Source organism: Eublepharis macularius, chromosome 18 (assembly GCF_028583425.1).
Source record: "Eublepharis macularius isolate TG4126 chromosome 18, MPM_Emac_v1.0, whole genome shotgun sequence".
In the NCBI taxonomy this organism is placed as follows: domain Eukaryota; kingdom Metazoa; phylum Chordata; class Lepidosauria; order Squamata; family Eublepharidae; genus Eublepharis; species Eublepharis macularius.
This window is the reverse complement of record NC_072807.1, coordinates 11,534,206-11,561,449: the sequence shown is the minus strand read 5'-3', so window position 1 is coordinate 11,561,449 and position 27,244 is coordinate 11,534,206. Positions and strand designations below refer to the sequence as shown.

The window sequence follows — 27,244 nt, the reverse complement described above, 5'->3', positions numbered from 1 at the left end:
ATGGAATGGAAAGATGCCTAATTGGGAGGGAATGTGAATATCCCAGCGGTGATCCTTGGTTACAGTTGCTTATCTGGCATAATCTCAAAACGTTTTGAATTGCCCCGAGTAGGAGCGTGGAACATCATGCTACACCTGTTGGTTATACTTTGGCTGGAGTTGCAGTGGGGAATGCACATTAATGTAGCTCTTGATGAATTCTTGCTTTATTTCTCTTTCTACTTTGTTGGTGATGCAAGAACTTCAGTTCCTGAGAGAATGTGTGTGCTCTTAAACCATTATGTCATAAGTTCATATCATGTGAATTCTTTCTTGTAAATAATCTGCATCATTACAGAAAGGTTCCAGTAGTCCTGTCATTTGCCTATGCTTAAATTCGTGGGATATTGATGGCCAGAAAAAGCAAAATTAACAGTTTATCTGGAAATGATTCTTACATCTCAGAAAATCTGGTGTGGTCTTTCACTTTTGCACCCATAGACTGGTCTGGCTTTTGCCATTCTGGCTTTGCCTCTGGAACTACAGGAACATGTTCTGCTGTTTCTAAACTTCTCAAAGGGTCAGCACTGCCACTGAAGGTTGGTATCTCTTGTCTCAGGGAATCGGGGCTTGATCCACTCAATCACAGAGAGGTCTGGATGCTGGGGCTCCAAGCTCTGAAAGGGACCCCACCTCTTCCAGCATAGTTTCAGGCAAAACTCTGTCAGGATCCATATTCACTGACTGACAAATAACAAACTATTTCTCCGTGCGCACAGACCCACAAAGCACAAACACTGTCCCAGTAAAACAAGATTCAAGGCTTCAGTTGTATCCCAAATGCTGCCACTATGTAGAGGGATCATAAGAAATAAACAGATCCCCATAGGTCCAAGGGGAGTCACCAGAACTTGAGGTCAAAGTCCCAATCCTACAGAACACTCCTGAGCCCAGTGCGGGGTAAGTAGGCTGCTACCATTTCTCCAACAGTCCTGGCATAGAGGCTGAGGAAGAACAAGCCTTTGACTTTACCAAACTTTACCTGAGAGTAGTCTCCACAAAAAGGATTACCAAAATCTGAGCTAAATCTGGCCTGGGGCACTGGTTTAGGTTAGATAAAACAATCAAGATATACATATCCTGGCAGAGTCTTTTCTATTTTGAGCCATGATTGTACCATGCAGGTATAATACAGCGTTCTTAGTCAAAAACAAGTTTCAGAATCCAAGGCAACAAAACAGTTGTAATCCAAGAGGGCCTCAAAGAGGACTCACAGAACAAAGCACGGCTAAAAGCAGATGCTGAGAGCAAGAGGTAGGAGCAGAATCCATAGGTGACGTTTGCATTTTATGCCCAAAGCTCTAGCAACTAAGGAAGATCTTGGTAACCAACGAGTGCCCTGCAGTGACACACATGTTAATGTTCTGCAGCTATGTCTCACAGCCTTGTAATGAGCATGCCTCACACTGCTCCTGGGAAAGGCAGCAGGGCTAGGTCAGTCTAATTAGCAGCACCTGTATTGCAAAGCAGGCTCTGGGGAAATGCTCTCAACATATCATTTACACACAATTCTTACAGATCCTGGTCAAGGCAGGCCTGCCTCTTTTGTCTGGTCAGTTTCTTTACACTTCCCACAGATACCAAGCAAATGGCTTAAAATAAACTTGAAGCTTCCATGCTCCTCTAATAGTTGTTGGTTGCTGATCAGCTAAGTTGAGGCTGGACCTATTTCAGGCACTTGATTGCTAGGTTCCCTGGATGTTTATACAGTTGCTGACATCTAACTTTTTAAAAAAAATCTATGATTGAGTGGCAAGAACAACATTTTTGGCGCCTTGTTTCCTGCACATAATTGTCTGCTGAGCTCTGCCGACATGCCTCCTTGCTGTACAGCAGCTCGGGTTTAGCTGAGTACAGTCTAGCTCTAAAGGAATGTCCACACCATTTACCCTGGCCACGCAACTGGTAAGCGGCTGGCTTAGGTGAACTCCATCAATAGATGCCTCAAGGTGCTTACCAAGTATTCCTGCCCATTCTAATTCTTTTCAAAAATTCTATATATTTTAAAACTTAGACAAAAGTAATCAAAGATGCCAACTTTTGCTTATTTCTTTTCAAATGAACAACCCTGCCTTTGGTGTGAGGTGCTGCCGCCAGTGAGTGGCCTGCCAAAACTTGGGATGAGTCCACGGTGGCTCTGCCCTTGGCCAGCACTGCTGCTGGCATCAGACTTGCCTCCTCGGTTGGGATTTTAGCAGTCTGCATGAAGCAGTTCTGATGAAACAAGCTCCCTGAGACAGGATGAGCCAGCCCCCAGCCCCCAAATGAGGATTCTTCCACAGCTAGTTGGAGACAGTCCCAGAAAACTCTTGCTCATCCCTGAAGCAACCAGCTAATGCCATACCATACACAATTTCCAAATAAATTCAGACCAAATGTCATGATATTTCGCATTGTGTTTCTTGTCTATTAAAGGCAAGTCTTCCTTTGACTGCAAGGTCTAACATTGTTCAGTCCACATTTCCGTATGTGGCATAGCTATTGTTTTCCGCTTTGGAAGATTTGTTTGTTTAGTTATTACCAAAGTTTGTGAAATCCAGAGCCTGTTTCTTCTCAAGAGGTTCTAGGAAGAGGCCGTGTACTCTAATACTGCAGTAGGCGGATTAAGATCCAGTAGACATTAAAGTTGTTGCTGGGAAGGAAGAAACTGTTTCTAGCTTTTACTGTGCCAGGTGCTACTTGGATAGAATGACTTTCTTTGTAGGATTAGGAAAAAGAAAAACTGCTTATGGCCATGTTATTTTTCACCAGGCTCCCTTTGGCTTCATTCTCTGCTTCTTTCCAGATAATTTTGTATCACTTAACAAACAAGCTTTTCCCAGTGATTCTTGCTGATATTCTTATGCAAACATTGTGACATTGTGTCGACTGTGATTCAGAGCATCTTCCACAACTAGTTTTCAAACCAGCCTAGATAGTTGAAGGCACCTTTGCATCAGAAGTAGTAAAACTGTATGGAGGTTTAAGAGAAGAGTTAACAAAAATGTTTGGGAGTCTGGAGGCATCATTTTCCAATAGGAACCCAGTTGCACGAGATGGTTAGGTTGCATCATATCAAGCACAAAAAGTACCAGGCTTAGTGCCTGGTAGTTCCTGCCAACTGTACATAGAATTGGTCAGAACTCCAAAAACCATGGGAAAATTAATTACATTACTTAAATTAAATTAAATTACTTAAATTAATGATGAAATCACAGGAGTTGATAATCTTTAAGGCATTCCAAATCACCGTCACTTCATTTATTGTCTGTTGTCAGGAGATGGATCCATTTCAGCTGATTATAGAATTATGGGAACTAAACAGTGAGCCCTACTTTCTAGGGGCTAGAAGTGTTTAGATGTGTCTTTAAATTGACTAACCAATTTTATTATTGTCAATCAGTGCCAAGGCTTAACTTGTGGTTAAGGAAAAGCTTTCCTAAATAAAATAGTCTTTGGATGCCTTCTGAAGATAGAAAATGAGGGGGCCGGGCACACCTCCCTGGGGAGATAGTTCCACTATCATGGCAGTGCCACCGAAAAGGCCATGTATCTACCAGCCAAACTTCTTTGGTTCATGGGACAGTCAGGAGGGCCTCTCTCTGAGATCTTACCTCCGGGGCAGGAAGTACAGGAGAAGATGATCATTCAGATAACTAGTCCTAAGCCATGTAGGGCTTTAAAGGATAAAATCAACATTTAGTACAACTGCTTATAAAAACTGACTTTTGTATTTTAATCTGGCTGTTACGTTGCTTTATTTCTGTTTTAGTTTCATCTTTTTAAAACGTTACTGTAAGTTGATCCTGATGTTCAGGATAAAATCCAGAAAGAACAGATGTTCAAAGAATCTTTCACATTTATAGAAACCTTATTTAAAATGGTTGAAGATTAAAAGTGAACGTTAATTTCCTTTTTCTTTTCATAATAACTATATGAGTGATTAACACGTAACACGTATCAAATCTGCTGGGGTTAAAGTATTTTTATTGCTGTTATAAAGTTAATGTTTTAAAATACTTGACCAATATTTGAGTAGCTGTTTGACAAAATCTTTTTGACTAGTCATGTTAGCCAACCCTGGGAGAGCCCTTGGGGTCTCCTTCCAAACTCTTCTGGCTGTTATCACCACCACTGCTGTAGCATCAGTCTCCTGTAAGCCAGATTTACTTTTATGTTATTGTAAGAATTAGAAAAAGACTTCCATTGAAGAATTCCTATTATTTACTCTCTCACTCACCCCTCTTCCTTCTGCTTCACTCCCTCCTTCCCCCTGCTGCTTGGGGGCAGGGGAAGCATGGGGGGGGAGGGGGAAGCCAACCAGCTTTAAAATGGCTGGTGAGGTGATTTCCGTATAAACCTGAATAATTTGGATATATTTGAGAATCCAGCGTTTGATATACCCGAATATATCTGGATTTATCCGGGTATGCCGAATATATCAAATACATTTTTAATCAGGAATATTGAATTGCATATCTTAGTATATAAGATACCAGGAACAGCAGGAACAACAACCTCTTTGTTGTGTTTGGCAGCCATTTTGGATTTAGCCTGTGCAGCCAGCTTAGCATTCATGCTGTTGTTTCTTTTTCCTGCCAGCTTGAAATAACCCCAAACAGTCTCCAAGGATGCCTCAAAGATGGAGATACACACAATGCTGTTGAATTAGGATCAGTCCAGTAGAAATGAGGTCTGGATGAGAGTGGATTAGGCCTGTAGAAGCTTGGCGTTCACTCAGGCATGCTGTGAGGGGGCTCTGCCCCTGCTTCCGGGTTCCATCTAAACTTAAAACGCCCCATATCACAGTCAGATGACATGAAGAAGGGGAGCCAGAGTTATGACCTCACTAGTGTCAAAGGCAGGGCAGTAGGCAGAAGACCAAGAGAGCCAGGCAAATTTTTTTTAAAAAAATAGCAGACTGCGGTTGGGTAATCTAAACTATAAAAATTATGTAAAATTTTCCACGTTTAACCCTGCCATCTCAAATGAATGGGATGGTATTAAATATTGGCAATTCTGAGCGATTATTTTGGATGAATTCTTTGTAGGAGTAAACCTGTAGTGAAATAGCTAAGCATGGTTTCCATTGTTAGATGTATTTAAGGCTCGTGACTAGACACCCTTGACCACCATTATTTGTAGCCACCACAGCTTTGCTGCAATTGAGAACTCTCAGGTGGTCACAGTGGCGAGGGGATGTTCCCCATGATTGGTTCATCCTTGAAAGGAGTGGCATGGCTGGGATCCAGGGAGGCAGCTTGGAGTAACTCTAGTAGGAGTGTGCAATCTGGTTTAAGGAACTGGCTGTTAAAGCTGGATTTATACTGATTCAGTATAATCTGACCTTTTCTGGTTTCCCGGGTTGATCCCTAGATCAGATCTGTTTTGGCTGGATTATCCGACCGCAACAGGCAGCTGCAGAGCCCTTTAAACTGCTTGCTGTGGCGGCAGCAGGAGAGCATGCATGCAGCCACCAAGCTCTGTGCCACTCTGTGGGACGGGGGAGCCCTTTAAATTGCTCTCTGCCCCCACAGACATTATTCTGCATAAGGAATAATGGCCAGTTAAATCTGGGATTCTCCAGTCCAGATCAGAGAATCTGACCCAGATGTCAGGAATCCCAGTTTTTTTTATCTTGAACTAAATACGGATCCGGATCACCTGGATTTTTTTTAGGGTCCACACCTCTAAACTCTTCTGCACTGTGCAAGCAAAACAGCACTATTTATAAGCCACCACTTTCAGCGAGGGTTCATCACTGCAGTGTCTCTCTCTCAGGATGGTACCATGTAGACAGGCTAAATATTATCTGGCCCTCTGGCGGCATCCTGTCAGTCTGAATTGTGAGAAAGGAAGTAGTGGTTTATTTTATTATTTTTTTTATTAATGTACAAAGTAATATTTTCCTGCATACTTATGTGGAGATTCTTCACTTGTCTCTGGGTATCTTGGTTTTGCTCCATCGACACAGGAGCCAGCCTAGTTAGTGTTATATATACACTGACTGGTATTCTCAGTATCATTAGCATTATTTTGGGAGCAGTCCAAAGCAGGTCTACTTGGAAGTAAGTCTAGTATTATTTAGTGGGGCTTACTCCCAGGAAGGTGTCCTTAGGATTGCAGCCTTTATGTCAGTGATGCGCTGGCTCAGGAGCTACATGCAACTCTTGGATATGCTAGCTGTGGCTCTTCTAAGCACAGTTTGTGGGTAGAATTTCCTGAGAAGGAAACTGGCAAAAAGCCAAGGGGAGTCTGATGTTTTGACTGACTTTCTCGTACATGCCCCTGGCTGCGGCTTGGGCAGAGTGTTTTTGTCTTAAGATTATGCTTGTTTGAGGAATAGTTTCACTTTCCCACAAGCTTCACTTTTTAAAGATGTAACTTTTAACCTTCTGGTTTAAAATGTTTATGTTCTTCTGCATCTTCCTTTATTCCTTAATTGTTTATGATTTTAAGTAAGAGAGTGTGTGTGTGTGTGTGTGTGTGTGTGTGTGTGTGTCTTTAAATGCTTGGTGTGGTTCAGATGAAGAGTGGGGGTGAAAGAGAGGGATGAGTGAGGGAGATGATTGGCTGATGACTGAGAGGGTGGGCGGAGTGAAGGCAGTTTTGGACTGAGAGTGGAGAGAAAATATTTAGTCAGGGCGAGAGAGGCAAGCTGGGTGCAGCCTGAGCATGTTTAAGCCGTTCTGAGAGAAATATTTAGTCAGGGCAAGAGACGCACGCTGGGTGCAGCCTGAGCATGTTTAAGCCGTTCTGAGAGGAATATTTAGTCAGGGCAAGAGAGGCAAGCTGGGTGCAGCCTGAGCATGTTCTGAGAAAAATATTTAGTCAAGAGAAAAGAGGCAAGCTGTGTGCAGCCTGAGCATGTTTAAGCAGTTCTGAGAGGAATATTTAGTCAGGAGAAAGCAGGCAAGCTGTGTGCAGCCTGAGCATGTTTAAGCCGTTCTGAGAGGAATATTTAGTCAGGAGAAAGCAGGCAAGCTGTGTGCAGCCTGAGCATGTTTAAGCCGTTTTGAGAGGAATATTTAGTCAGGAGAAAGCAGTCAAGCTGTGCGCAGCCTGAGCATGTTTAAGCCGTTCTGAGAGAAATATTTAGTCAGGGCAAGAGACGCACGCTGGGTGCAGCCTGAGCATGTTTAAGCCGTTCTGAGAGGAATATTTAGTCAGGGCAAGAGAGGCAAGCTGGGTGCAACCTGAGCATGTTTAAGCCATTCTGAGAGAAATATTTAGTCAGGGCAAGAGAGGCAAGCTGGGTGCAGCCTGAGCATGTTCTGAGAAAAATATTTAGTCAAGAGAAAAGAGGCAAGCTGTGTGCAGCCTGAGCATGTTTAAGCAGTTCTGAGAGGAATATTTAGTCAGGAGAAAGCAGGCAAGCTGTGTGCAGCCTGAGCATGTTTAAGCCGTTCTGAGAGGAATATTTAGTCAGGAGAAAGCAGGCAAGCTGTGTGCAGCCTGAGCATGTTTAAGCCGTTTTGAGAGGAATATTTAGTCAGGAGAAAGCAGTCAAGCTGTGCGCAGCCTGAGCATGTTTAAGCAGTTCTGAGAGGAATATTTAGTCAGGAGAAAGCAGGCAAGCTGTGTGCAGCCTGAGCATGTTTAAGCCATTCTGAGAGGAATATTTAGTCAGGAGAAAGCAGGCAAGCTGTGTGCAGCCTGAGCATGTTTAAGCCGTTTTGAGAGGAATATTTAGTCAGGAGAAAACAGGCAAGCTGTGTGCAGCCTGAGCATGTTCTGAGAAAAATATTTAGTCAAGAGAAAAGAGGCAAGCTGTGTGCAGCCTGAGCATGTTTAAGCCGTTCTGAGAGGAATATTTAGTCAGGGCAAGAGAGGCACGCTGGGTGCAGCCTGAGCATATTCAAGCCGTTCTGAGAGGAATATTTAGTCAGGGAAAAGCAGGCGAGCTGGGTGCAGCCTGAGCATGTTTAAGCTGTTCTGAGAGGAATATTTAGTCAGGGCAAGAGAGGCAAGCTGGGTGCAGCCTGAGCATGTTTAAGCCGTTCTGAGAGAAATATTTAGTCAGGGAAAAGCAGGCGAGCTGGGTGCAGCCTGAGCATGTTTAAGCCGTTCTGAGAGGAATATTTAGTCAGGGCGAGAGAGGCAAGCTGGGTGCAGCCTGAGCATGTTTAAGCCGTTCTGAGAGAAATATTTAGTCAGGAGAAAGCAGGCAAGCTGGGTGCAGCCTGAGCATGTTTAAGCCGTTCTGAGAGGAATATTTAGTCAGGAGAAAGCAGGCAAGCTGGGTGCAGCCTGAGCATGTTTTAAGCATTTCTGAGAGGAATATTTAGTCAGGGCAAGAGAGGCAAGCTGGGTGCAGCCTGAGCATGTTTAAGCTGTTCTGAAAGAAATATTTAGTCAGGGAAAAGCAGGCAAGCTGGGTGCAGCCTGAGCATGTTTTAAGCATTTCTGAGAGGAATATTTAGTCAGGGCAAGAGAGGCAAGCTGGGTGCAGCCTGAGCATGTTTAAGCCATTCTGAGAGGAATATTTAGTCAAGAGAAAGCAGGCGAGCTGGGTGCAGCCTGAGCATGTTTAAGCTGTTCTGAGAGGAATATTTAGTCAGGGCAAGAGAGGCAAGCTGGGTGCAGCCTGAGCATGTTTAAGCCGTTCTGAGAGAAATATTTAGTCAGGGAAAAGCAGGCGAGCTGGGTGCAGCCTGAGCATGTTTAAGCCGTTCTGAGAGGAATATTTAGTCAGGGCGAGAGAGGCAAGCTGGCTGCAGCCTGAGTATGTTTAAGCCGTTCTGAGAGAAATATTTAGTCAGGGAAAAGCAGGCGAGCTGGGTGCAGCCTGAGCATGTTTAAGCCGTTCTGAGAGGAATATTTAGTCAGGAGAAAGCAGGCAAGCTGGGTGCAGCCTGAGCATGTTTAAGCTGTTCTGAGAGAAATATTTAGTCAGGGCGAGAGAGGCAAGCTGGGTGCAACCTTGAGCATGTTTTAAGCATTTCTGAGAGGAATATTTAGTCAGGGCAAGAGAGGCAAGCTGGGTGCAGCCTGAGCATGTTTAAGCCGTTCTGAGAGGAATATTTAGTCAGGAGAAAGCAGGCAAGCTGGGTGCAGCCTGAGAAAAGGTCTTACTTGTAATTGAGAGAGAAATTAATATGAAAAGCAGGCAAACTGTGTGAGAAGCCTGAGAGAAGATCTGTGTGACTGAGTTTAAGTAAAGTAACTTTAAGAATTGAGAACTACTCTTTGGAAACGATCAAGTTATAGAAATACTATGAAACCGATACGCTTCTTATAAAAATAAACATTTATTTTGGGTTTTTTAATATCCCAGAGTATCTGTCATTCCTATATCTCATTCCTATCCTCAAGGCCACATAGTACCACGAAAAAGCCTGACCCTTGGTCATGTTACTAAAAGGAGAAATTTAAGTTATTCTGGAATTTAATTCCTGGTGGCAGCAATCTACCAAGAGGGGGCAAGAATAAAAGACTTAAAGAACAAATCTACCCAAGAGAAAGAAAGGTCATAACAGTTTACTTCTGAGCTGATTATCAGTCAGCATTGCTCCTGGTGAGCTGATAAAATAAGCTGTCCCTCTTTAGGATTGATGTTGTTTTTAAAAGGATTTTAAGACTTTAAGAAAATTCCAGGAGAGAGGTCTGGTAAAAAGGAATTTTCAAAAGAACTGATCTCAGTGGGTTTCGTCAAGGTTGCTCCCTGGTCTATCAGTTTCTGGTCTACCTCATCTGATGGAGAAGTAAACTTCCTCTGCAAATTATCATTTCTGTATAGCCTTTATGGACCTATGTTCGGCTTTTGGCAGTATTTCTAGAACTAGGCTGTGGCAAAAACTGAAAGATACTACGATCAGTAGGCATTTGCTGTGACTATTGATTAGACTTTTATCATTGTTTGTCCCCCTGCCAACCAGGACTCAGGGGAGCACTACCATTCCTTCTTACTCATCAGATTTGGAAATGTTCATTCAACTCTGTTGGAATGGAGGGGGGAAGGTGGGGGGCACTACCTGGGCAAAGGTATTGTCTCCCAATTGGGTCTTAGAAGCATGACCTCACCCAGCCTTTTGGCATCAGAAACATTTGTTCAACTCAGTTGGAGGGCAGGGGGGAAGGTGCATCTCTCTCTTTTTTGTGTGTGCTCTACCTGGGCAAGTGCAAGTCGGGTCCTAGGAGCATGACCCCTCTGTGCCTATTAGCTTTGGAATGGAGGGAAAGAAGAAGAACCTGTAAAAGCAGTGATGTAGTTGGCTCAGTATGGTTTCTCCCTGTTCTTGAGTCTGCGTCAGTCAGTGACTGCTTGGAGCCTGCACACTGGAGCCTCTCCGCTTTCAGGTATGTCCACCCCCGCTTTCTTCCCCTTGTTTTTAATTTCTTTCTGAAAATGGGTGGTAGGGTGGTTAAGTTAGGGGAAGTTCGGGAATAGGTAATAGACTCCCCCCCTGCACTGTATTTTCTTCTGGGTCCCTGGGGAGCCAGAACCCAACTCCCTAAACCAGTTGAATGGATGGGCCACGGTGCTCCAGAGTTAGGGAGGGGAGGGTCTGCCCAGTCCTCTTATGATCTATGGTCTGGGAGAAAGCAGATACTGCACCATGGAAGGGAGTAATAGCCGTGTGGCCTAAGCCACGCTACTTTTCCATCTGGTAAACTTTTGGAAGAGTAACACTTTGTGATCTGAGGGCATCCATGGGGGAAGTTACGTACTATTGAGTTGCATGCTTGCCATAAGAAGGATGGATTTGCTGCTGGATTTCACAGTTCAGGAGGAAGAACAGCAGCAAAGTCACCAAATGAATGTCTTCTGTTGTGTGTGTGTGTGTGTGTGTATCTTGTGTTCTGTGTCTGCATGTTGACCTTTGACTAACATCTTCTGTTGCCCTGCATGCCTAACACAGACAGCATGGGAGCATAGTTTGGGTTTGACCACCGCTGTTAGCTCCAACTCCTGTGGCGAGCTGGAGGTGCTGGGAGGTGGCTTAAGGTTTAAGTTTAGGTAGTTTAGAGATAGGTGGATCAGTCTGTAGGAGTGCACACTGGGGTCCTTTGTTGTTTTGTCCTGTGAAGTAATCAAATCAAAAGAGTTTATTGTCTATGGCCATAGGCCGTCACAATGTCCTGTGAAGTAGTATTTAGGAGGACTTGGTTTGAACTAACCTGGTCTTTTAGGTAGTACCGTATCAATACTGTGTAGTCTGGGGAGCAGTCACGCTCCCTTGTGTTTGAACTGTCAGTAGACAAGACCGTCACATACACAGTAGACAAAACTGCAGCTGAGGCATAGCTAGACTTTAGCAACCTTAGGTTGCACTTTTAAAGGGCTATTCCAGCACACTTAGTGAAGAACAACACTCAGCATATATTATGAACAGCAGGCCACTTAAGAGGGGCCCTGGGGTACAGTAGTTGCAGAAGGGTGCTAAGAGAGGGAGGGCTGCAGGGAGTCAGAAGGAGACAACCTGTGTAGAGGCTAGCAGCAGAGCAGTCTTCAGCCAGCCCTGTGGGTGGCCAAGGAACAGCAGCTCCCAGAATGGCATTGCCACTGCCTGGTGCAACTGAGGCTGCTGCTGCTAGGGTTGTCAGATGGTTTCTGCAAAAATGCTGGAACAGCTGGGGAAGTGGGACTGAAAGAGGTGGCTTATTCAAGACCACCTACTGAGTTCATGGCAGTAGTGAAATTTGAACCAGCAGAGTGCTGATTTTCAACCCTACCACTTAACCATCTACATGTTGTGTTTTGTTGTTAACACTTGAAACTTTCCTTCCCACTGCAGATCTTACAGAAGCATCCCTCCCTCTAGATGTACAGGTAAGGGATGCTTTCCAACCACCCTCACCTCCCCCTTTCATTGTAGTGCTGCTGAGAGAAGGTTCCTGGAAATTCCAGTGGTGGTGATGAAGACTTACTTATTTCTAGACAGACCATCCAGTGGCTGCCCTGCAGAAATCCTCGCTCATCTGCATGACTACCATTGTACATCACAGAGAGGCTAGCTGGTGTGTGTTTCCAACATTCCCTGTACTTTCCCCACTCCAAGACTTTCCCTTACCCTGGAAAAAGACACAGAAAGATGACTTACTTTCTGGTTGACAGTGACTGACACATCTGCTGATGGAGTTCCCTTTCATGTTTCAGGTGGAACTTTATTCCTTCAGTAGAGTCCAATCTACACCAGGAAGCACGGTAGTGGTGTTGGACCAAAGTTTGTGTTTGAAGGTGAGCACGGTCGGTCAGTCACCAAGTGTACCACTTGCTAAGGTACTGCCATCACCAAAGATCATACCACAATTGGTGGTCCACCTCATCCCCCTAAGTTATTGGAGTAACTCTTCACCATCCTGTGTCACTTTTCAGAATCTCTGTGCTTTAGATTACAGCAACATAAACTTTCCCAGACAAGGAAAGGTGGCACTAAATGTGTCTCTTTTTTTGGTGTGGAGGCCATCCAGTTTTGTGGGCAGTGGGATAGGAAGACCAAAGATGGGGGGCGGGGCGGGGGGGGCTTGATACAAGAGTGGGTGGGTTAAAACACTTCTAGTTTGGGAATATACCTCCAGCATAGGCCTGGACTGCAACTGGATTTCCAGCTGGAGGCCCAGTACTGGGCTCAGTGTTTGTTCCTCAACAAGTGTCCTGAAGAAGCATCCTATAAGGAAGTGGGTTTCCTTATTAGCAGTTTTGGTTGTTGCTGGAATGCCGCCTTACTTGTTTTCTGTTCTTTCCTACAGGTCCATGTCCATTGCAGCTGGATGTCAAAGAGCAAGTGGCGTGGGTTGCTTGGAATCATTGTTCTGCCTTACATTCCAAAACCTAGAGTGTGTTGTCTGTTTGTTCCCGAGTAACTTGAGTAATCTTTAAAATAATACTACATAAAACACTACTGAGTGTTTAAATGTTCAATTTTGTGCCCCCTCTCTGCATTGGAAAGCCTTTTGGCAACAAGTAACAAACAAACATCTTTAATGAGCAAAACTGTGCAGCAAGAACAGCAACATAAGAACAACTATACCACCTAACCCGAATTGGAGTTATCTTCTAGCCCAGCCCCATATCTCACTGGAGAAGTCTGTGGCTTTGAGGATGAGCCCAGAATGTCTATGAAGATGGGGATGTGCTGCAGTCGGTAGCCTGTGCTATTTCCAGGGGCAGCAACACCCCACTGCTAGCCCCTGTGGCATTGCCAGGTACCCTGCCTCCTGGAGAGGTGGCATCCCCATCTGCCTGCAAGGCGGCACCATCAGCGCTTCCTGAGAAGGGCCACAAATTGTCCTCATCTTGGGGCTTAGGTGGCGCTGAGTGGAAGACAGAGAGGGACACATTAGGAAAAGTGCGGCATAAACTTCCTGTGACTGTTTCCACACAGACTGAAATACACCAGAAATTACAAGAAGATAAAAGTGGGAAAAGGTAAAGTGAGGTTACTTTATAAACACACAGACTTGCATGCTTGCCACAACACAGGGAGTCGGCGGCACAAGAAAATTAACACGAGCAATGGGCACCTTGACGAAAGGCTTGGCTTCTTCTGAGGATCGAGGGGGGGAGGGTTCTGTAGACTTTTACAACCTAATGAGGAGGCCCCCCCTTTTTTCTTCTCAACCCGCAGAGCACTCGGAATGAACAAAGAAATTTTGAGGGAAAGGGGTTTTTTTTGTCTGCTTTGTGAAACAAAGCAAAAGAAAGATAAGGGACCTTCTCTATGGCGTTTCTCTCAACCTCAGGAACATGTCATGGATCTGCCACTGGGCAGTCAGCCTCCTCGCCCTGTTCTCTGCTGGAACAAACAAACCCATTTCAGCACAAACTCTGCAAATTTGGGGACAATACATATTTACAATGGAAGGAAACTGGAGAACAAAGGAGGTGTTATTTCTGTATTTGCAGCTTCGGTCTCCTCCAACCTCAAGTTTCTCCCCTGCATCCTTATAAATCTTTTCACTCTGACCTTGGGTTAACAAATGGGAAAAGGTGCACATTATTCCACCAATCAGTGCAATGATAGAAAAAAGGCAGAAATACATGGGAATGATTTCTTCCATGCAACAGTGAGGTCTCTCACTCTGCCACACCCCCATCCTAAGGTTTGGAAAGCAGGAATCTCAAAAGGTTTGCTTTGTGCTGGGAAGAGGAGTGGATGGCATTGACCAAACCCTTTCTGTGCACTTTTACGCATGGTGCAAAGAAAGGCTGGCAGCCTATGTCTAAAGCATATCTCTTCACATGGGTTTGAGGACGAGGGAGGTATCTGAGTCCTGGGCTGCTGCAGAAGCTTGTTACGCAGATTAGGGTGAAAATTGAAAATATTAAATAATTTTAAATTATAATAATTGAGGAGAACCCCGGCATGTGTAGAACAGTTGCCTAATTCAGTGGCCTTCTGGTGCATTGCTGCTGTTGTTTGCTTAGGTTCCACTACTGTGATTAAAGAAGATAACAGGTAAAGGAGCACCAAGAGGAACTTAATCCTGCCTGGAAAGACAACTTTTCTGGGCTTTTCCAATTAAAACTTAACACAGTGTTAAAGGGACAGTGGAGGTGTCGCATGCATTGCTCACATGCAAGTCTTTCTAGATCAGTATTCCACGTGGAAGGACCTATCTGGTCAGATTTTAGGACTTCATAACAATCACACCACCATGTTCACTTTGCCGCCTCCTATTTCCTTCAATGCTGGGTTAACAGTTTTAGTTGGAAAGGGACTGGGAAACTTGTCCAGTCTCTCACTTTTACTCGTAAAAAATAGAAAAAATAATGAGAGCCTTTCCTCTACTTCTCATGACCAAAACTAAGTATTCCCCACCTGCTCCTCCCTTTGAGATCTGACTTCCATTGATGGTGCCCATATGTTAATGGGCTCCTTAAAAACAATACATTGTGATTCTGTCATAAAATCAAGAGGAACAGACTGAGGGCCCAATGTAAAACATGGTATACAAACTTGTGGTCTACTCTTTGGTCAAAAACACATGACATAAAACTTCGGAAGAACCACAGGTGCACAGACAAAGTTAAGTGCCTCTGTCAGACATACACTTCCTACTGCAGGTATGTCTGGCTGGTCCAGTGATGCTGCTGCAAATGAAGCCTTTGGATGAACTATACCTCACTTTACATTATATTAAGCCCAGAAAGAGTTCTCTCTCTCTGGACTTTTCACTTCCAAAGTTCAAAGAAAGATGGAAGATCAGAGCTGATTCCACTGGCTCCTTCGTCTTCCTCCACTCACAGGTAAAAAGTAAAATGGAACCTGGGAAATCCCCTGGATGAATGCAAAGGATCATTCATGCAAATAAAGGGGGAGTTGTAGCCTGAAAAATATCATAGGGAAAGGTTTGGTCTGGAATGAAGGTCTTCTATCATTATCTTTCAGTTCTTGCTGCTTTCGGTGTAAATGGCAAACGTGTACCCTAATAAAACCCAGGTTGGTACACTGTTGCCATCTACACATCAACCAGTATAGTTTTCAGATTTCTGCAATACTGCCTTCTCCAGTATCAAACTACCAAAACAATAATTTAAAAAACCTCATATATATTTTGCTGCTGCAAGACATTGGCCTACTACAAGGTAACATGGTAGCAAGCAACACACAAGGACACACAGGTAAGAATAATTTATTGGCACTATCACAAAGGAAACAAAGTAGATTCTTTATTAAGTATTGTTGTTCCACTGTGCTGGTTCGACTTATGCTGCACCACTGCTACCACTTTGCCTGCTAGTTTTCTGCCATCGCATGCACCGAACTGCCGACAGTTGCCGCCTTCTGGGTTCTGTGGTTGTGTGTATAGTGTGCTTGAAGGTACACATGGTGGGTCAACGGTTTGAGGAAGTACTGTGTTCTGTATGGTTTTGGTGATGTTAAGTGCAAGAACTGTTTCCCCACCCCCACCCTGAAAAGAACAGTGGGCTTCTCTGCATGTGCGGTCAACACTCACTTTGCATGCAGTGGGCGAAAACTCATAATAACAAAAAACCCATATTAATTGGATCTGAACTAGCGAAGGCCCACCCAAAACAAACCAGCAACAGAACGGAGTTCATTCGGAAACCATTCGAAACTGTAATGAAAACTTTCTCAGTGCACACCTCTAATATTAAAATTGAACAAATCACCAAATTTAGATGTGTGAGATTACTGTTCTCTCAAGATTTAGTTGGAAAGCTCAGTTCCAATTTTCATTGCTTAAAAGGTATTGCTGTATATGTAAATACTTTGTCATGGTTATTTCATATAGTAGGTGGCAAGTATTATCCGGCAGCCATTAGTATCTTTTGGGGGGAAATTAACCAAATGTACTTTATGACTCTGGAGTCTAGGATGAAGATATTTCTGAGGCCATTGATCTGTTAAAATTTTGGAGGAAAATAACTAGATTCCCTAATTGAGTATCAGGTATAACTATCTGGCAAAAATTTATAATGCCTTCATTATAATCAGCTGCTTACATTTAGACTGAGGATTGAGATTCTTTTTAATCATAGATTCACAGTGAAATCCTAAACAGAGTTACCCCAGTCTAAGATCATTGATTTCAATGAGTTTAGACTTGAATAACTCTTTAGGATTTTAGTCAATCTCCTCTAGATTACAGGAAAATTCCTTTCAGAGTAAGTAATTGAAAGAGGTTGATGAATTAAAGATAGAAACAATTAGGCTTTACTTCTGCCTCTTAACTGTTGATGGAGAAAGGTAAAGAAGCATTGGTATGGTTTAAAAAGCAGTTATAGGAGTTTGGTTTTAGAAGTACAAATCTGCATGTTAGAAGGGTGTGCTTTCTTTCCTATTATGGATTAAAATGCCTTGGTAACCCTCCCTGCATATTTAAAATCTTTAAGTATTCCTAGATACTGTATTTTCTTTTGGCTGCTAGATTAAAACCATTGCCTGACTTAAAAGGGTCAGTTTGCAGGAATTCTTTTTTCAGAATGTTGATGCTTTTTTAAGATGGGGAAGAGAGGTGCTTTGGCTCCTTTAGTCCTTGAATGCCCTTTATTTAGCAAAGTTGGAGATGTGTAACTCCAGTGCTAGAGAAGGACCTATCTAAGAGTAGTGATCAAAGTTTCTCTTTTCTTTATGATAATGATCCCAAGGCGATTAAGTCTTCAGCTTCTTTGTTGCTAGTAACCCAGCATAAAATTAAAACTAAAAAACTTCTATAATTAGATTGGGCATTGTCGTTTTTTTCCTCTTCTAAATCAGCGTGGTTAGGTTTAATGCAATGGCCAACAAAGCCATTAAAGGAAGGAACTTAAAGGTGGATGTTTCAGCATTATTTGGAGTGCCTTATTTGGATTTATGTCTGTTTTTCTAATTTCTGTTATCCATAATCTGTTGTATGGTTTATTGAATGTCCCTGCCATCGATTGTATGGACTTAACAATGTATAATCTGATTTAACACTGAAATCTGATTTGAGTCTAAATGAGAAAGGCAGAGTATAAATCAATGTATCAGTCAATCTGTGAATACTTAAATCCATTGATTAGAGCCATGGACAGACAAGACAGATCTTTCTAGAAACCTGAAGAAAAGCCCTGGGTTTGCAGGAAAATCTAAAATCTGAAAAAGAATACATGGTTTTTTGGTAAATACTCCAAAGTAATAGAAGCAGCACCTATAGCTTTAAGATACAAATGCTCCCAGTGGCCATTGCTAGACAACTACAGCAGTAGTGCCAGCCTTCAGGCCTTGGTTTCTGTCAGTTAAAAGGTCAGGGTAGGGCCCTTTCCAGGCATATTTTGGCCTTTGAGGGAGGGCTCTTTAGGGCCAGGCCCACCAGGTAATTGATACCATGTGACTTGCCCCGGATTGGTTGCTCACTGCTGTTCAGTAGCAAGTGCCCCGAAAATCCAGTGTGGTAAAGTGGATCTTAGAGTCCCAGTTTCAAATCACCACTCTGCCGTGAAAACTCACTGGGTGACCTTGGGTCTGTTACGCATTCTCAATTTAACCTACTTGACAGTGTTTTTGTGAGGAGAAAATGAATAAGGGCAAAAAAGATGTAAGCTGCTTTAGGTCCATGTAGTGGAGAAAAGTGGGATATAAAGTAAATGAATAATAAATACAGTTGAAGGTGGCGGGCAGAAAAAGTATGTTAATGCGTGGGTGGGTGGGTGGGTGGGAGAAAGTAAGCCTGGAAATGTGAGGATATGAGGGTTGCTAGGAGGAAGCACGAGCTCTGAAAATGAGCTGAGTGAAAACTGCCTCCAAAGGAGCTGTTTTCACTCCGCTCATTTTCAGCGTGCATTGGGATTGCTCTGCGAAGGAGGAGCATGGGAGCATACGCACAGGAGATTAGTACCCCACTGTCCCCAGCCCCCCCTTGCACCCGGGACTCCTGGCCTCACTATGGCCATGGAGAGAGGATTCTCTCGAGTGCATGACTGTTCAGTGCCCTCTCCTCCAGAGCACTCTTCGTTCCTTGCAGCATTCTTGCTTGTACCTTGGCAGGGACACTTGTAGAGAGCTCCCTGCTTCTTTAGAAACACTCTGGGGTGAATGTAATTGAGATGCTAAGCATCTGTTGGAAAGGCAGTCCTCGGTGGCTTTTACTTTGAGAGTTTCACACCTTCCTCCTTCAGTAAGTGAACTTGCTACTCTCCCACTGAGGAACTGCACAGAAACCATGACGGCACTTAACTGTAATTGTTCATGGAGTGGTCTTTCATGCAGACACACACCTCTCCCTTCTGCCCTACTGTAATCTCTCTGGAAGTTTAGTTTTGGGGGGGAGGGAGGTCCTCAGGTGACGGCATGGAGAAAACTGAGGGAATAGCACCCTCCTCCTGGTCATGTGATGTTTTTGGCAGGAAAGCACCAAGGGGAGGAGGGGTGCTCCCAAGTTTTCTATAAAGTTCTGGAAATCTTTTCCGCAGCTGGTCTGCACGTGCGCAGTGTCAGTGTGTGCCTGCACAGAAGACCACTTGACAGACAAAAGATATGGGTAAGTGCAACTCTGTTTCTCCAAGTATAGTGGCAAGTCCAAGAGGCCAACAGGAGTGATCCAGGCTGAACCCCTAAGTCAACACAAAGGCATAACTGAAATGACCGTTTTATCCCATATTGGCCAGCAACATGGTTGACCAGTCAGAGCTTGGCAGTAACGTATGAAGGTTACACTCTGCAGCTGTGTCACTGGCTTCTCTTGAGAACCAAAACTAAGTCCAGATAAGCTAATTGGATGGAATGCTGCGACTTTGGCTCTTCCGTACTCCCACCGTAGCGGTTTCAGGACTTGCACCTGTGTCAGTATGTCTCTGGGAATAAGCTTACTCAGAATTAACAAGACTTTCCCATCATGCATTTAGACTTTTCAAGCATGACTAAACTTTAAAACAAAAGTTTGGTCAATGCAAGCTGTTGCTTCACAAATAGCCTATATTTAATTGATCTAAAATCTCCCTAGTTAAAATGGGTGAAAAAGACAATTTAAACGTGCTGCCTAGTCTAATGAGCAGACTTCTCAGTCTTTAGTTATGGCAGATGGTAGTTTGAGAGAATGGCTGACCCCCCCCCCCCCCGGCAGCTCTGCCTCTTGTTTTCTTTTATAGTTTGTCTTTTCGTTTTGGATTTTTGTGCTGGAAATAGCAGCTAGTTACTATGGTGTACCTCAGTAGTGGTGGCCTAATTACACCTTTCAGCAAATTGTGCTGTAGTTCTCAGAAATTTAAAAAAAATTATTTTGTGGGCTTGGGCTTTAATTCCTGACTTCCATGATAGATACAGCCTGTTACTGAATATATCCATACAACATCCAAAAATTTTCTAACACTCATGAAGATATTATAGGTCATTTTGGACTTGTCTCTTAATGTGCAAAATTTCACAAGATTAAGCTTCCTGGCATAATTTCATTTAAAGAGCATCCTATTTTCAGTGGCTGTTCCTAATGGATGATTATGAACACATGCTGAGAGACTGCTTATATGTGACACTGTAAAACAACAACCTGCCACAAAAGGGTTGTGATTTATAGCTTAGCAGGAGCAGTTCAGAAAAGTCTTGAAATTCAGTTGGTGTAGCTGGAAATTTAGAAGAATACATGCATGGCCCTGATTGGCATGAAATCACCTGCTTGCCAGATTGACTACTCCTGTGGCTTATGAAGAAGATGGTCGCCAATGTATATAGATCCCATTTGAGCTTACAACCATAGCTGAGAATTTACTCAAAAATCTTCTCTGCCTGTGTGAGTGTGTCTCTTTCTGTAATCTTGCTTGCAAGGATGAGTCTGCTGCAGTAGTAGCTGTGTTCTAGTGCTCTTCCTGTGAATTTTTTTTTTATTTTATCAAAATAAAAAAGGATACTGAAAGAAAAAAGGAGAGGGGAGGAAATGATAAGGTCAAGAAGATTTTACAACTGTTCACTACAAGAGTTAAAATACAGAGTGCACAAAAACTTAACCTTTTTCAATGTTTGTCATTATAGCAAAGGAGATTACAACCTTTATTAGATCTGGTCACTATATATTTTCTCTCTATACTACACATACTTAATGCATACCTCCTCCTCCTCAACGTTCAGTAATAAAAATTAATGCTCAAAATGGAAAGACTCCTTATTTCATTATTACTACAATATTTCAACTTATCTCTTAATATAACTGATTAACATAACTTTTAGTATAAAAATCATTTCTGCTTATCATTAACTTTATACCAATATTTCCATATCCTACAATCTATTTCACCAAACATTTTCACCCTTGTCAGACTATGACCTCTTATAAATTGTGTACAATGAATCAGTATACAATCTTGTTCATATTTGCAAGACTAAAACATCTTGTATATTCTATTCTTTGTAAGCAAAATAATTTCCCCATTTCTCTTCAAATTCTCTAATTGGTCTATTTATATAACTCATCAATTTTGCCATCACTGCATATTCTGCCATTTTGTCTTTATGAAAGGACTGGGGAAGGTATAGTGTATCAACTGGCTTGGTTTTTTGCCTCCTTTGAATGGGAAGGTAGGAAGGCGCCTTAAGCGGATAGGGTTTTTGCTGTAGTTTGCGTTGGAGCTAAGCAGCAGAAGAAAAGATTGCTGTTCTTTATCTTTGAGAAAGAAAATGCCTCCAGAAAAGGAAAGAAGTAGAATGCTCTGCATTCTTCTCTCTTCTTTCCTCTCCTTGCCTCCCCGCTTTTAGCCACATTACTGCTAGCACCATTGCGGTTCATTCTCCTTATTCCACCCAAAAGGAGCACTTTTGCTTTGGATGTGAGACCATTAGAAACAGAACCCAGAACCTGACATGTCCATGTGCGAGGGTTTTCTTCCCCCCCTCCAGGTGGTTTAAGTGTTTCTGTGCAGGAACCTAAGGAAGAGTGTAGAATTGCTGATGGCCTTTGTTAAATGAGTATGTTTTTGTGTGTGAGAGAGAGAGGGAGAACAAATGAGCAAGCACGTGTACTTGCTTAGGGAACTCCTAGGCCTGTGTTTTCCAACCTTTTTTCCATGGAGGAACTCTTTAAGTTAATATTCAGATTCTGAGGAACTCCTACCTATGAAAATGTTTACGGGCCAGAAAAAGCTGATGATGGGGAGGCCATTCAATTACTATTAAATTATTGTCAAGAAAAATTATTTGCAGAGCTGCTCTGTGTTTGTATGTGTATGGTATGTCAGCTTACACAACCATACTAACTGCAATATTGTGAGGGATATCTGGAATTTTTCAAGGTATTTCAGAGTTTTTATTTATTCCATGATTGTTCACGGAACTGATAATTTCTTGCAGAACCCCAGGGTTCCACAGAAATACTGTCCTAGGCTGTAGACACAACCTTGAAGGAGGGGCAGGCAGGGTTTTTTTGATTGTTTGTTTGCTAGGAGCTCATGATTTGCCTTCCTGAGCCACACAGGAGTGGTGGCTTAAAGGATGGAGCTAAACAGAAAATAACAACTCAGGTATGACATGCTTCACCCTCAGAGTAATGTACATATGAATGAACATATCTATATACCTTACTACAGATATTTCAAATATAACCAACAGAGCATGACAAACTAGTAGGTGAGGAATAAGGGTGGGAATGAACCGCGAAAAAAACAAACCGTGCGGTTCCTGGTTCGTGCGTTTTCATGAACCACGAACTTCCCCAAACTGGGGCAAGTTCGCGAACCAGATCGTGGTTCATACGTGAGGTTTAAATGCCCTTTTACGTGCCGCTTAGCAGTTTAAAGGGCCATTTCCCCACTGCTCCGAGCAGTTTAAATGGCCATTTAAACAGGGGATCTCCCCAACAAGCAGCTGATCGGCGGGTTTAAATGCCCCTTTCTGTGCCACTGCAAAGGGGCACTACAAAACAAACCAGCATACCAGTACGGAAGTTCATGGAAAGGAGCTTCCATGAACTGCTGGTTCCATCCCCCAGTACCGCTCACCTGGACGGGGGGGGGGAGGCCTGGGAATGGGCTTCCTGGGCATGCTCCTGGGGCAGTGCAACAACATCACTTCCTGGGAGTGAAGTAATGGCGTCGCCTTGAGAGCACACCCACGCTTTGCAACAGGCCAATTTAGGCTCACTGAGAAGCGTGCCTCTCCTCCTGTGCGATGATGTCACTTCCGAGAAGTGATGTCAGTGCACAGACGTGAGGAGCACGCAAAGAATGAAGGCGAGTGCTGAGTTCCCCCACCCCACCAGGAAGGTAAGGGGACCTGACAAGCCTAATGGAGAAGGAGTCGCATGCTTAAAAGTACAGTATGTGTGTATGTATGAGTGTGAGAATAGAAGTAATGAAGACTGAGAAGAAGTGAAAACGAGGCGTTGCGTACCTGCTACATGAACATATGAAGCTGAGTTATACTGAGTCATTGATTTAGTAAGCTCAGCGGTCTAGTAAGATCAAGGCAGTGGGGTCTCCAAGGACACAGGGAGAAGTCATCCACTTCACCTGCTTCTGGATCCTTTTAACTGGAGATGCCAAGGATTGATTCTGGGACCTTTTGCATGCAAAGCAGATGCTCGGCCACTGACCCACAGCTCCTCCATGAGTTCACCTAGTAATCTTCATGGAGTTTGAACCTGAGGCTGACAGGTTGTAGATCAGTACTGAGGCCAATATGCCAGGTGCGTACATGTCCAGCATTCCATAGATGAGCATAATGGCACTACTGGAACAAAGTTTACAGGAAGATTGCGGGATAGAAGAGAGCCCATGTTCTCTTCTGCTGTATGCAAAAATCAACTTAGTAACATGGATGCACTGCAACGTGCCGTCAGTCAAAGTACTGGCTGTTGCAAGTCTGTCTGCCTTCTGTGAGTTGTTTAAGATTTTATTCAAGTGTGCCATCAGGTTTGTTTTTAATGTTTATTATTTTATTAGTGCAAAACAGAAAACACATAAAAAGGTAACAAAAGAAGTGCTGGCTCCAAAAACACTATTAGGAGATCGATGCATAGGTTTCTGTAAAAGATTTCCAAATGTCTAAAAATAAGTCCATACGCAATTGCCTTCTATATGCGATACGGTCAAAATGTTAATAAGTGTATGACGTCTTCAATCCAGTGAATTACAGGAAGTGGGCTTTTCTCTTTCCAGTGCTGAAGTACAAGTCTTTTAGCAACTGTAAGGGCCACCTGTTGAGGCTTCTGCTGCTAATCAGGGCTACGACTATTTCTGTCTTGTCTTTAATCTGTTAGGGATATGTATGTTATATTTTTTAATATTGTATTTTCATGGTATGTGTTTTATTATGAACCAAAGGCAGTCTAAAAGTCTTTGAATAAATAAATGGTGAAGAAATACACATTTTAATAAAACAATAATTACACACGCACATAAAAACACAGACGGTCAAATCTCAAGATTTTAGACAGTCTGATAAAAGCAGATAGCTTTGGCTATGGGGAATCATTGTGGGTTCAGGGAATCAAACAACCAGTGTTTTTTAACCTGTAAATTCCCGTTTCTTGAGGTGGAAGCAGTAGGGCCATTCAACTCATTCTGTTCTCTGAGCCATGCGTTTCAATTTAGGGATCCTGGTTAGAATTTAAAGCAAGATGACAATTGCCTCCTGCTGCCTCCTCAGAACAAGAATTTACAGGAAAGAAAACAGCCCTTTTCCCAGGGTAAAGTGTTTGCGTCTTCCGTCTCGTTGTGTTTTGTGTGTTGTCACATTGATGAGATCTATATTTGTGCAGAATCGGCTTTGGACCATTCTTGATCATTAGCCCAGGAATTGCAACATGTCCCTTCCTGTCCAAGAGTCTGTATCACTTAAGTGCACATGACCTTTATGGTGGAAAGGGTGTCTTCCCACTCAGTCCTCTTCTAACTACTTCACTTATAGCAGTTAGTAGAACGTTCTCTATCCTTCATGGACAAAGGAATTAGTATTTCATTATTTCTTGTGTTTTTACCATGCCTTTAGGCTAGCTGATGCAGCCTAGCTTGGAATACGAATAGAACAACAATCAACTGTATGAAGCCAGTCTTTGAAACTAATTCAGGAACAATTTATCAACGTTAAAGATACTGTCTGTCTTCTAATGATCTTCAGAAGTCTGGCAAAACATGTTTCCTAACATGCATCTTGAAAATAAGCAAGGAAGGAACTCTGCAGATGTTCAGAGGACATTGCCTCCAAAGGAGAAATGTCATGTCTTACAAGGCCCAGATTCTTTGATATGTAAAAATGATGCTGTTGACAGTATGAACCGTTCATAGTGGGTAAATAATACGCATATATGGCTGACTGTCCAGTGAATGATTGTTGCCCAAGAAAGCTTGTTGTTTCCTCTGTGTGTTCTTGATCCCTGGGATTTCGATCAAATTTCCTCTCTCTTCCTTCTTTCTGCAGGTCTTCGTGTTAATGGGGAGCTCATCACTGCTTACCCACAAGTCGTCGTGGTTCGTGTGCCAACACCATGGGTGCAGAGCGACAGTGACGTTACAGTTCTTCGCCATCTGGAGAAGATGGGGTGCCGGCTGATGAACCGTCCCCAAGCCATACTCAACTGCGTCAACAAGTTTTGGACTTTTCAAGAACTGGCTGGCCATGGCGTGCCTCTTCCGGATACCTTCTCCTATGGTAAGCTCTCTATACTGAATGAATGGACATTGTGATCCATAGTGACTAGGCACTTACAAACAGTGAGAGGTGTTGTCAAATTGATTTTAAAAAGAGTTTTTATTTAAAAGAGCTGCTGTTTTAGCCTGTTGTAAAAAACCAGCAGAGCTTTACCTTTTAGCTCATGAAAGTCGATGCCATAATAAATCCCTTTGTTGTCCTTCCCTACTGAAATGAAGCCCACAAGAGAGTAATTGAAATGACCACATTATTAGCCTCTTAATTCTTGCTTCCCCCCCCCCTCAACTCCACCTTTACTTTATTGTCTGTATTGGGATAGACAAATATTTCAGTGACCTACTAAATTAATTCTGTTGTCTCAAATCTACATATAATTAAGAACATGATTATGCACCTTTTACCATTTATTGATTTATAAAAGCTTAACAGCAGCATGTTTTTTATAACTGGGATTGACAGTCAAATCTCTTCTGTATAGATAAACAGGTAGAAAATCATTCCCATACGCTGTAACATCTAAGATGACCCGTATCACTGGTTTCATCTCTCCTCCCTCATTTATTTGCTTGCTTGTTTGTTTATTTATGTCATTTACAGTCCGCTTTTCTCACTGAGACTCAAGGTGGATTACATAGTGTGAGATTAGTACAGTCAATATCAAGGACATTTCAATAAGCAATGCTATAGAGTAAATAAATGCAAATTTACAAAGATAGCATTAGTGAAAATCCAATATAGAGTTGAAGAAATGCTAAAACAAAGCATAAGCAATTCTAGGACTGACATTCGACAACATAGAACTACCCAATAGGATTGAACGTGAAACACAGGTAGTACATAGGAGCACATACTTAAAGCAACAGATTGGACGTAAGGCAACATAGTGGTGAAGACTATGGTCCCTAACTCATTCGTGAAGCATCTCTTTGAGACCCCTTCCCTACAATACAGCCCTCCTATCTGAGCAAAAAAAGCCCTTTAAAATTCAGTTTTGCATCGTTTGTGGAAAGTTGGGATAGTGGGGGCTCTCCTGACCTCAGGCAGGCTGTTCCAAAGGACAGGGGCCACCACAGAGAATGCACATGTACAGGCAGCTGTTGATTTCGCCCGTCTGCAGACTGGCACCTGCAGGAGACCCTGTTCAGATGAACAAAGCTGCCATGGAAAGGTGAGAGAGGTGGATAGGCAGAGAGGTGGTCCTGTAGGTGTGCTGGACCTAGGTATGAAGAGCTTTGTATATGATAGCCAATATCTTAAAACTGAGCATGGTAACTGATAGGTAACCAATGGAGCTACCGCAGGATGGGAGTGATATTCATGCTCTGGCTTGCTCCTGTTAACAGCCGAGCTGCAACGTTTTACATCAGCTGGAGTCTCCTTGTTAACTTAGATGGGAGATCTGTCTATAGTGCATTACAATAGTCAAGTCTTGATGTTACCATAGCATGGATTCAGGTGGCCAGATCAGCCATATCGAGGTAGGAAACCATCTTCTAGGTTAGAGTGAGGTTGTAGAAAGCATTTTTTTGCTGCTGCCTTAACTTATTTTCTAGCAATAGTACTGGATCCAGTCTAACCTCTAGACTCTTAACTGAGTCTGCAGAAGTCAGATGGACTCCATCATAAGTGGGGAGTACAATGTCCTATGGAATTGCGTGCCATCAATATACATACGACACCAGATAGCTCAGTGTCCAAATCATTGCAGAATTCTATAGAGATCTTGGGTTGCTGCTTGACAGCTGTGGTCAAAACAAACAAATTGAAACTAAACCCAGACAAGACAGAAGTTTGAAAGGCATGGATCTTAAAGGACATTCTACTCTCTGCTTTCAGTGGAGTTTGTCTGACTCTGGCAGACTCAGTTAAGAGCCTAGGAGTTATACTGGATCCAGTGCTATTTCTAGAAAAGCAAGTTAAGATGGCTGCAAAAAATTCTTTCTACAAACTCAGTCTAGCCTGGAAGATGGCCCTCAACCTTGACACGGTTGATCTGGCCACCTGGATCCATGCCATGGTAACACTGAGAGTTAACTTCTGTAGGTCATAGGTCATATGGTCTGTAGGTCATAGGTCTCCCCTCTAAGTTATCTTGAAGACTCCAGATGGTGCAAAATGCTGCAGCTCAGTTATTATTGGGATCTAGAAGGAACGTGCATATTACTCCCATCCTGCAGTCACTTTACTGGCTACCTATCATTTACCAGGCTTAATTTAAGGTA

At 43.0% G+C, this 27,244-nt stretch overlaps 1 protein-coding gene and 1 long non-coding RNA gene across 3 annotated transcripts in view; both read left to right on the top strand.

Moving 5' to 3' along the window:
• RIMKLB (ribosomal modification protein rimK like family member B) overlaps nt 1-27,244 on the top strand; it is a 66,493-nt gene that overhangs the window by 24,867 nt on the left and 14,382 nt on the right. For both annotated transcript variants that reach the window (XM_055002272.1, XM_055002273.1), the window contains one exon: nt 24,792-25,022. In XM_055002272.1, coding sequence (XP_054858247.1) covers nt 24,792-25,022 — 231 coding nt within the window. The remainder of the gene's footprint in view (nt 1-24,791; nt 25,023-27,244) is intronic.
• On the top strand, nt 11,781-12,816 carry LOC129345234 (uncharacterized). Its single transcript, XR_008598479.1, has 3 exons — nt 11,781-11,979; nt 12,119-12,199; nt 12,712-12,816. It is a non-coding gene; the product is annotated as an uncharacterized LOC129345234 (long non-coding RNA).